Genomic DNA, 11,278 nt, shown 5'->3' on the forward strand with positions numbered 1-11,278 from the left:
TCAACAATAGTAATATATTTCTGCCAATGCCCTCAAGTTAAACCGAACTTTTATTTTGACGGGTTGCCGTGAATACCTTTACATTTCTGTGTATATGATATGAGGATAGTTTTACTCAAATGAAATGGTCAAATGCTGATGAAGTGACTCTCAGAGCAGTTCTGGAGATGTGTTCATGTATTTATGTTCTCATTTAGTGAGACGGCAGACGGTGAAATCACCGCGAGCGTCACGCGCGCTTCAGTACGAGTAGTAAACAAAACCGTGCGACTGCGCCATTCATTAACACAGCTTAATTTTGCGGCTTAATATTTACAACTACGAGTGGGAGTGTGCTCACTTGTGTGTGCACGTGTGTGTGTGTGAGAGTGAGTGTGTGTGCGCATGTGTGTGTGTGTGTATGTGTGCGCATCGGGCGGAACTCCGCTATGCGTGATACAGAGAGCGCGACCATAACGTAGAGACCGAAATGACATGCCGTCGTGTAAATAAGATAAAAAACATAAGGCTATTTAGTTTGTTTAATAAAAGAACAAGGTATAGACCTGGTCTATCGGAAAGGTAACTTTAAATGACTTCTGTTGTGATCTGGCGCTATAGAGAAAATATAATTAAATAAAATTAACTTGACCTTCAAGGGGGGGCCGGACCTCCCCCCTAATATAATGGCAGGGGAAACACTGTTGTAGGTACGGATGTGGTTACGTTGTGTTCTTCACATCATCGTAATGTGTCAAAAACATTTGAAATAGTTTGTTTAAAGTCAATATTTCCACTGATCAACACTGACAAAGGCCTCAGTACGCAGATTGCAGTTTGCTGCAGCCGTTATGTTGTTGTAAAAGCACAGTGAATCAGAAATAATCTCGATTACAGCTGCTGCGAAGAATCATGAAAAGCATTCTGTAGTCAATGGCTTTATCTTTATGATTGTTTTGTTGTTACAGCCCTGATTTTAATGTTTTTTTCCTCAATGTCAAAGTTTCTCTTAGGCTATCTGATCTGTCATCTGTTGTGGTTTCTGTAACATTTTAACTCGTTAATTTTTGGCCAAAAAACAAAAATGCAATCAAACCGGGCCAAACAATTCTGTGTACGAGGGAATTCTAACAACATTTTCCATCACTTACCGGGCTTTGAGTGGAAATGTATTTGTTTCTGTATCTTCTAAAGCATGTGTTTGTCTCCGTTGATTTCAGGATATTGATATCAAGAGGGTGAACGGTGTTCCTCAGTACGCATTTGTTCAGTACTCTGATATCGCCAGTGTCTGTAAAGCCATTAAGAAAATGGACGGAGAGTATCTCGGCGCCAACAGACTGAAGGTACTTATTACTTGCGTGTTCTTGCCAATGTGACTCTCATAAAACATGTTTATATTGTGTGTACATGAATATGTTCGAGTGAAATCAGACTGGATGGTTTCTGATGTGTATTTCTGGCTGTGTTACAGCTTGGCTTTGGGAAGAGTATGCCAACAGCGTGTGTGTGGTTAGACGGCCTGACCTCGAACATCACAGAACAGTACCTCACACGACACTTCTGTCGATACGGGCCGGTGGTCAAGGTAGACTTCTAGGATCTCTAGTCTGCGGAAATGTTTGACGTGCGCTATATAGATTTTACTGGTGTTGCTTAGAGCTGTACTAACTACTGGCCTCTTTTACAGGTTGTGTTTGATAGGTTAAAAGGAATGGGTCTTATTCTGTACAACAACACTGATTTCGCCCAAGCAGCTGTTAGAGAAACCAAAGGATGGAAGATAGGAGGGAACAAAATTAAGGTATGTGGGGACTGACTAGTGTTTTGATATATACACTACTGGTCATGTTTTTGAAAAATGTTTTTTATGAGAACTATTGAGTACCAATAATAAGCAGCAAATCAGCATATTAGAATGATTTCTGAAGATCATGTGACACTGAAGACTGGAGTAATGATGCTGGAAATTCAGCTTTGATCACAGAAATAAATGACGTTTTAAAATACATTCAAATATAAAACAGATATTTTAAATTGGAAAAATATTTTACAATATTACTGTTTTTACTGTATTTTACACCATATATATACATACATATACTGTATATATATATACTGTATATATATATATATATATAGGACTGACTAGTGTTTTGATATATACACTACTGGTCATGTTTTTGAAAAATGTTTTTTATGAGAACTATTGAGTACCAATAATAAGCAGCAAATCAGCATATTAGAATGATTTCTGAAGATCATGTGACACTGAAGACTGGAGTAATGATGCTGGAAATACAGCTTTGTTCACAGAAATAAATTACAGTTTACAGTATATTACAACAGAAATCAGCTATATTAAATTGTAATAATATTTTACAGTATTACAGTTTTTAAACTTTTTTTTATTATCAAATAAATGCACATAAGAGACAACGTTCAAAAAAATGAAATTATTATGTGTATATAGCTATTTGTGTGTTAATTCAGTTATATAACGTGTTTGTTTCCTCTGTCCAGGTTGATTTTGCCAGTCAGGAGAGTCAAATGGCTTTCTATCGATCTATGCAGGCATCAGGGCAGGACATCCGTGATTTTTATGATATTCCATCTGATCGGAGGTGAGCACTGCTTTAGTGGGAAAACATACAAACATAGAAACTATCATTTCTGTCTTTAGTTTGCTTATCTTTAAGCAGTTGGTTATATTGTATGTTAAAAATGGACTAAATCTTGTTTAATTTTGTCAGGGACGAACGGAGAACTCCTTATGACTTTTCCACGGAGCGAGCGTATTACGAGAACGTAAGGACTCCTGCCATTTACTCTGAAGACCCCCGTCGAGAGTACCCCGGTCGCAGTCGTGACCGCTATGCAGAGTTAGATTATCAAGGAGAGCACTACGATCCCCGCTATCACGAGGACCCACGGGAATACAGAGACTATCGAGACCCTTTTGAGGACATCAGGAAGTACAGCTATATCCAGCGGGAACGTGAACGGGAGCGCGAGCGCTTTGAGGCGGAGCGAGGCCGATGGAGCCCATCTCATCAGCGGCGTCCCCTGACTCCCTCTGCTTCGCCCTCACCGTCGGACCGTGTGTCACGAGACGCCGAACGACGCGTGTTCAGGCACTCCTCTGAAAGATCGGGAAGCTGCAGCTCGCTGTCTCCACCCCCGGCTCAGTTTGAGAAGTCTGAGAAATCGCCAGTAGATTACAAATCTGAAGGACTGGAGAGAGAAATGGAGCAGGCCGAGGCAGAGCGCGTCAGTGGGGCAGAGAACAAGAAGCGCGGCAGACGCAGGGAGAAGGCTGACAGAGAGAAGGGAGAGAAAGCAAAACAAAGGAGAGGGAAAGTGCAGTCTCCCAGCATACCTCATTCTGAAGCGGATAGAGAGGCTAGCCTGGATTTGGGATCTGGGAAGGTTAAGGTTTCAGATGTGGAGAGTCAAGAACGACAGAAGCATAAAGGGGACAAAGAGCCTTCCCCTACTGACCAGGTAACTCGCCTTGAGTCTCAAAAGGGAGAGCGGCTCGATCAGTGTAAAAGCGAGTCGCTAGACAGAGACGGCAAAGGAAAAGCAAAGAAACATTTAAAATCTGACTCTGGTAGTGATGGCAAAGACTCCCTTGTAGATTCTGTCAAACTTGAAGCGAGGAAGAGGCGGTTTGGCGATCCCCGCGGGAAAGCGATACGACAGAAACGGGGGCGTCTGGAGGAGGATCCAGGTTCTGGGATTAGCCAACCTGCTGACTTTGCTACAAGCGCGGGATTTGCAAAAGAGACAGATATTGATGTAAAAGCAGAGAAAGAGGCTCAAAAAAGAGAACACTCCAAATCCAGGATTGGTTCTCATTATAGTCAAAGGGAAGAGCTGGATGGCGCTATGAGAGGGACGTCTCAGGGCCCAATGGTAAGGTCAGGTGAATTGCCTGAGGTGGATGTTTTGGACTCAAAATCTCACCCTGGGCCAAGCATATCTAGACGATTTTCAACTGATGGAACATCCGATAAGGACAATAAAGTAAGGGATGAATATCTAGAAAATATTGACCTTTCTCAGAGTTACCGCAAACAGATGGAGCAAAACCGACGGCTACGGCAGCAGCTGCAGCCGCTGGATAAACCAGGAAAGCCAGAAACTCCTCTAGGTGTAGATGCAGAAGATCTTGAGCATCGAAGCCTGGTGCATGAGGTCGGCAAGCCTCCGCAGGATGTTACTGATAATTCACCTCCAAGTAAGATCAAGAAACAAGAGTCCTTCGAGATGGATATGAATGCTAAGAGAGAAAGGATTTACCGAACGGTCCGGCAAAAGAGTGAAGACCTTGAGTGGAATAACACAAACTCTCCAAGGTTTCAGCATGCCCCCCAACAAAGAGAAGAAGAGTATGCAGACCCTCATGCTCAAATGATTATGAGAGAAGTAAAAGAAGCATTGAAACCTGAGGATAATGCTCAGACAGATCAGGAGCTTGGGGGTAAACGGATGCACACCTCACAGATGTCAAAGACGAGTACGTCTCTACAAGACGAGCAGCAAAGACGCTGGGAGAGTCAACTAAAGCAAGATTTGTTGCCAGACTTGACAAGGAGCGCTGAGAAAAGACGGCTCAATCAGAAGTACTTAGATTATGGGCTTTGGCCTGATTTGGAACCTGGTGAAGTGCGTTCTGACTCTGAAGAAGATCGTGAAAATAAGCCCAACTCCCCTGCTCCATCAACGTCAGTATCCTTCTCTGAAAGACACCGTCCAGACAGATCATCAGAGTCCAAGCTGACGCCCTCTCTAGAGAGAAACAAATTCTGTTCTTTTGCAGATGATCAGACAATCACACCTGATACTAAAGCTTTGTTAGAGCGTGCAAAGTCTTTGTCCTCAACAAGGGAAGACAACTGGTCTTTCCTCGATTATGATTCGCACTTCCCCAGTTTCAGAAGTAGAAAGGACACAGAGAAGGTGGAGTCCGCACCACGACCAACTCCCTCATGGTACATGAAGAAGAAAAAAATTCGAAGCGAGTCTGACGACAAAATTCATGACAGGAAAGAAGATCCAAAGCCAGAAGAACAGGAGAGAAGAGAGTTGTTTGCATCACGTTTTTTGCACAGTTCTATTTTTGAGCAGGATTCAAGGCGTCTTCAGCATCTGGAACGAAAGCATGAGGACCCTGAGCATGGTGTTGGATGTCTGAACTCTCAGCAAGGCCCAGCAGAAGGGCAGCCTGACCCAGAACCAGTTGTGCTTTTCCATAGCCGCTTTTTAGAACTAACAAGGTTGCTGCAACAGAAGAATAAAGAACAAAGCCATCAAGATTCCAAGCAAGATGAAAGCATAGATGCAACCAGAGTAGGCAAAACACCGGAGGAAGAACAAGCACCACAGCAGCAAAATGCTTCTGAACCTAGTATCCAGCAAGCGGAGATCAAATCAGTTAGTCCTGTTCAGGTCCCTCAGACTAGTCCTGTTCAAGCTCCTCAAATATCATCCCCTGTTTTAGCATTTGAAGAATCCTTGCCAACAGTGGAAGCAGAAAGTGTTGATACTCCAACCTGTAATTTGCTTGATTCTGCTATGGAGGAGGACGATAAAGAGCCTGAGCAGCCCACAGTTCAGCCATTGCAGCCTTTGCTTGAGCAACCCTCAGAACCCAATTCTTCAGAATGCCAGGAGTTGAAGATCCCAGCAGAGGAGATGGCATTGAAGGCTGATGACTCTGAAAGTGCTCAAGACACCAATAAAGTAGTTGCAGAACAGCTCCCAAGCAACGAAACACCAACCAATAATGCACAGCCAGAGGCTGAGCCTCCAGTGAAGTTTCCTGAATCACCAAGTCCCCTCTCGCATATCCCTGCCGAGCAACATGAAAAAGAACCTGAGCCACCTGAGGTTGAATCTAACAATGCAGATGATCAGAAATGTGCTGATAATTATCCAGTTGAAGAAGCTGTCTCACCCCCTCCAAAGTCAAGAAATAAAAGAGCTAAAACCTCGCCTACCACACCAGTAACTACAGCTCTGCCTGCTACCCCAGACAAACAAAGCACCCGCAAAAGTGAGCGCATTGACAAAGAAAAGCTCAAACGTTCATCTTCTCCAAGAGGAGAGGCGTTCAAGACAACACCTGATTCAAAGTCATTAAGTAAGTCACCTGTGCACAGCATAGAAACGGAGCAATGTACAGAGCAAAATTCACAATCAGGTAGGGCAAGACGTAGAAATGTGCGTTCTGTCTATGCTACACCAATTGAAGATGAAACTGCTCTGCAACTTGGAAAAGATGCCGAATCGCCTCGAGGTGCACGGAAGCGTGGTGTAGACAGAGATGTAGGTTCTGATGTAGAGGCTGTTGCTGCACCACCGACCTTGAGACGGGGACGCCCCCCTAAGAATCGACGCCAAGCAGAGGATGTACCAGCGGGCAAAGTCGAACGGTCAAAATCAACCGAGTCTAAGGAGTTGGATGGCAGTGAGACGAGCAGTGAGGGGGTTCCCAAAGGCAAATTTTCACCCCCCACACAAAAAGGAGTCAGTCCAGGAAATGCATCAGCATCTGGAATCGGAAAGAAAGGAGACAAAATGGAGAAAATTTCGGAAAGTCCCAAACTCATTACTGAAGAAAACCCTCCCATTCTTAAAAACCTTAGAATCCGTCTTGATGTGACCGAAGTAAAGGCAATGCTTCAGACTAGTGAAGAAGAACCTGGAACTGATGAGTCTCCCAAAAATAGCTCACCTGGTGTGTCCTCAAAGGATGAGGTACTAGAAGCTCAATTTGAAAATGATGCCATGGATGATGCAAATAGTGAAAGCGAGACTTTGCCTGCTGCAGCAAAAGCCATTGAACCACATGTAGCTTCGCTGGCTCGAGAGTTGGAGCTTGAGCAAGCTGTTGAGAATATTGCCAAGTTCACAGAAGATGCTACTTCTCTTCCATTTAAAAGTAACCAGACAAAGGCACAACGTTTGGCAGGTGAAGAACCAGAGCGTGAGTCAGAAGAAGAAAAGCCTGCAAATCCGTCTAGTGAAACAGAGCTTGCTGCTGCTATAGATTCCATCACATCAGAGAACACAGAACAAATCACAAACTCTGTTGTAGAAACCGATCCTGTGCAGACTCTTAGACCCGGTTCAAAAGTATCTGAAACCTGTGTTAGCACAGCAGTAGTTCAGGAGGAGACCGTAACCACTCCTAGAAAAGGGTGTAAAGGCAGAGCAAAAACTTCAAAGAAGGGTAAAGGCCCAAAGGGTGCTGGAAGCAAAAAGGAACCCATCAAAGACGTAGTTTTGGAGGCTGAAAATATCCCTGTGAAGTCACCGGAGTCAGTACCTGCAGAACTTCCAGCAGCCACGGAAAGATCACCAGCAAGTACAGCTGTTGTCATTACTTCCTCTTCCAAGCAGGGTGTAAGTTTACCAGCTCCTAATGCAGACATTCCAAACGAGCCTGAGTCGCCTCTTAAAACTGAGATGGATATCCCAAAATCCTCTCCAGCGATTAGCAGAAGCCCAACGTCATCCAAATACCAGCCTTATTCATACAAGAACACTTCTCCTTCACTCTCTCCAACGAGAACTTGTCTCAAGAACTTGTCCTCATACCCAAGCAGGCTTTCTGTTTCCCCAACAGAGTGTTGCAATCAGCCGAAAGAAGCTGGGGTCCTCTCTCCTCCGCTGACCTCTGTAGCCCCGATGGAGAGCCCTACATTACCCTCAGACACTCCTGCTCATGATGCCAACTCAGGTGATTTGCGCAAAATCCTCACAAAGCCTAGAACTGTTCCAGTGTTGGAAATCGGTGCTACATCCGGAAATATGCACGCTCATCCTTTAAGGGAAAGTGACGCTAAACCAGATGTGGTAACCAGCAAGAGTGCTCCTCAAGATAACAGGCAACCCCCTGTTTCAGCCCAACCTGTAGTTCGACAGCCTGCTTCTATACCGTCCCCAGAAACTAAACATATTTTCAGTGAGAAGTCAGTGATTTCAGTTATTGCTTCCACTCCTACCTCCGTCATCAGTCGCGTTTGCAATCCCCCCGACTCCGAGGAGAAGCCAAATGTTCAGATTGGAAATCCTTTTCTTGACAAACAACCTCCAAAACAGATTTACCAGCCAAGCTTGGAGGAAAGCAGTACGTACCATGGTCCAGCAGTTGGTGAGGAAGGTGGAAATGCCGGTCGCTATATTGTGGAGAGTACTTCTTTGAGTACAGGTTCCAGCACAGGACTAAGAGTTCAGACGTCAGAAGGTGTGGTGGTGCTGAGTCATTCTGGCCAGAAAATAGAGGGGCCACTGCGCATAAGTGCCAAAATCAGCCAGATCCCACCTGCCAGTGCTGTGGACATAGAGTCACAGCAGCTGGTGTCAATGCCCCAGATCAAGCAGGAACTTTACAGTGCCTCCCATCCGCCATCTTCAAAATGCCCACTTCCTTCAGATCATGGACATTCAATAAAACCCCATCCAAACGTCTCCACGATTAAGCAAGAATCTGCACTGGACAAATTAGAATCCGCTTACGCTCCAGTTCAAAGTGGAGTTGTTAAGATACTGCAGCAAACGCCTGGCCCATCACAGGTCATGAGTTACCATCCTACAGAATACCCAATGGTGATGAAGCACCCTAAGAAGGGTGATGCGCCAGAGTCTCTCAACGTGGAGAAACCTGCTTGGGTCCCAACTATTAGTCCTGCTATAAGTCCACATCTTCCCTCGGCAGCAGGCAATCCTTGTCCTCATACCCAAGCAGGCTTTCTGTTTCCCCAACAGAGTGTTGCAATCAGCCGAAAGAAGCTGGGGTCCTCTCTCCTCCGCTGACCTCTGTAGCCCCGATGGAGAGCCCTACATTACCCTCAGACACTCCTGCTCATGATGCCAACTCAGGTGATTTGCGCAAAATCCTCACAAAGCCTAAGTCCACCACTCGGAGCAGTCTGTGATCATGCCTCCACACAACACTCACGGTAGCATTGGAAGGCTGTCGCCACACCGCGTCGGCGCATTAGGACACCTCACCCAGGGTGAGGTACGAGTGAACACTCCTCCCCTCTCCATGATGAACTATGGGATTCACTCTGAGAGCCTCGCCTCCTCTTGGGCTCCTGGCCAGCAGCGACCCACATCTCCTCAGGCCGTGGGAAACCGGGAGATGGTCCTCAAGGTGAACCCAGCCAATGCAAGACCGCCGACTGCTCAACTCAAACCAGACTCCATACCAGCAGAATATCGTGGAGCTCTCCACAGCTGTGGAGTGGCACGTCCCTGAGAACATAACACCCTCCTCGACTCCTACCAGAATGGCGGCATCTCTTTCATCTCTTTCACACTTGTTAGTAAAGGGAGTATCTGAGAAGGACTCCTCGAAAGCATCAGAACTAAATAGGGCGCAGTCACCTTCCAGTAAGGAGGGAATGATGGCGATCCGTAGTGCAATGCCTCCCATGGCTTCTCCTCAAAGAGTTCAGCTGATTCCAGCAGGAACTGCGGCTTCCTTCACTGAATATTCAACCATGTATACAAACCTCCGGCCTGCCCACGCTCAGTTTGCTGAGAATTCCCCAATGGGGATTAACCAGTCCACCCATAGCATCCCACCGTCGCAGGTAAGTTTGCGTTTGCATCATTTTAAAATATTTACTAGCTTTTAGAGCTATGTAAATAAAGTTTGTGCCTTCCATTTTAAACGAAGGGTGTTCAAGAGCCGGAGTCCAGTCAGGCACAAGCCGAGTCTGAGGTGGAGCTGGCTGGACACCAGCCTGTGAACATGGTGCAGCTTCTGACGGTGAGTCTCTGTCATCAACAACACACAGAAGAGAATTTTTCTGTCGACCCAATACTTCTGATTTTTAATTTTTAATTGTCCTGCCAATATTTTCACTGGCCCCATAATGTTAATTATTAAATGCAAAACCTTAATTAGTTAAAGTTTAAAGGAATAGTTCACCCAAAAATGAAAACTGTCAATAATTACTCGCCCTCATGTCGTTCCAAACCCATAAGACCTTTGATGAAATCCAAGAGCTTTCTGACCCTCCATAGACAGCAAGGGTACTACCACAGTCAAGGCACAGAAAGGTAGTAAGAACATCATTAAAATAGTCCATGTAACATCAGTGATTCAACCGTAGTGTTATGAAGCTACGAGAACGAAGGTCTTACGGGTTTGCAACGACATGAGAGTAATTAATGACAGAATTTCCCTTTTTGGGTGAACTTTTCCTCTAACACATTCTTACTGATGCTTTCATGACTGTCAAGTAATTTATTTGTATAGAGCTTTTGACGGTACACATTTTCACAGCAGCTTTGCAGGAGGTTCTATTGAAACTCACTGGCCAATGGGCCAGCCTTATTGTTGAACCCTGTACAATGAAAACTGTTTGGACACTTAATATATGAAAGATGTTGTAACCTCAGGTGTAGTTCATCACATGTTCCATTAAGCAGAAACAGATGTAGCCACACAACACTTCATTTCCAACCATCTATGTGCAGTGGGAATGCAAAATTACACCAATACCTACCTAAAGTTTGTGTTTGATAAACTCTGTATATACAGAAATACCCTATTGTGTGGCAAGGCCTGCTGGCGCTGAAGAACGACATGGCAGCGGTTCAGCTGCACTTCTTATGTGGAAACAAAGCTCTGGGCCTGCGCTCTTTGCCTCTGCCGGAGAGTGGAGGGATTCTGCGCATCGTTCAGAGGATGAGGCTGGAGGCCCAGCAGCTGGAGGGAGTCGCTCGCAGAATGACGGTACGTGATATTGGAGCATTCGCTTTTCCACCAAGAGCTTACATTCTGGTGCACTGTCCAAGAGGGCTATCAATTCTATTCAAAATATAAATGGGTTTAAAGGGATAGTTCATACAAAAAAACAAATATTGCTAAAAGTTTATTCACTCAGGTCATCTGAGATCAGGATGAGTTTGTTTCTTCATCAGGTTTGTAGAAATGTAGCATTGCATCAGTGTCTCAGCAATGGATGCTCTGCAGTGAATGGGTGCCGTCAGAATGAGAGTCCAAACAGCTGATAAAAACATCACAATAATCCACAAGTAATCACTCCAGTCCATCAGTTAACATCTGGAGAAGACAAAAGCTGAAACAAATCCAGCATTAAGATGTTGCTTCTGGTCATTTAAAGTCCATAATCCATAATAACGCTTCCTCCAGTGAAAAAGTGCATCTGCTGTTGTCTCTCACATCAAAATCCAGCCACATATTAGTTTAGAACTGTTTAAACACTGCTTGATCTGTGCAGATTTCTCTCCTGATTCACACCAGAACACT

At 44.9% G+C, this 11,278-nt stretch overlaps 1 protein-coding gene across 8 annotated transcripts in view; it reads left to right on the forward strand.

The window, feature by feature from the left end:
* The window catches only part of LOC107719036 (msx2-interacting protein-like), a 28,433-nt gene that overhangs the window by 9,344 nt on the left and 7,811 nt on the right, over positions 1-11,278 (forward strand). For 7 of the 8 annotated variants that reach the window (XM_016526337.1, XM_016526338.1, XM_016526332.1 and 4 more), the window contains 5 exons: positions 1,200-1,325; positions 1,454-1,567; positions 1,670-1,783; positions 2,503-2,603; positions 2,733-8,052. In XM_016526337.1, the coding sequence (XP_016381823.1) occupies positions 1,200-1,325; positions 1,454-1,567; positions 1,670-1,783; positions 2,503-2,603; positions 2,733-8,052 (5,775 nt within the window). Of the gene's footprint in view, positions 1-1,199; positions 1,326-1,453; positions 1,568-1,669; positions 1,784-2,502; positions 2,604-2,732; positions 8,711-11,278 lie in introns of all 8 variants that reach the window. The other variant, XM_016526333.1, reaches the window with a different exon arrangement.

This window comes from Sinocyclocheilus rhinocerous, unplaced genomic scaffold (assembly GCF_001515625.1).
Source record: "Sinocyclocheilus rhinocerous isolate Xijiao unplaced genomic scaffold, SAMN03320098_v1.1 scaffold2648, whole genome shotgun sequence".
NCBI classification, from domain to species: domain Eukaryota; kingdom Metazoa; phylum Chordata; class Actinopteri; order Cypriniformes; family Cyprinidae; genus Sinocyclocheilus; species Sinocyclocheilus rhinocerous.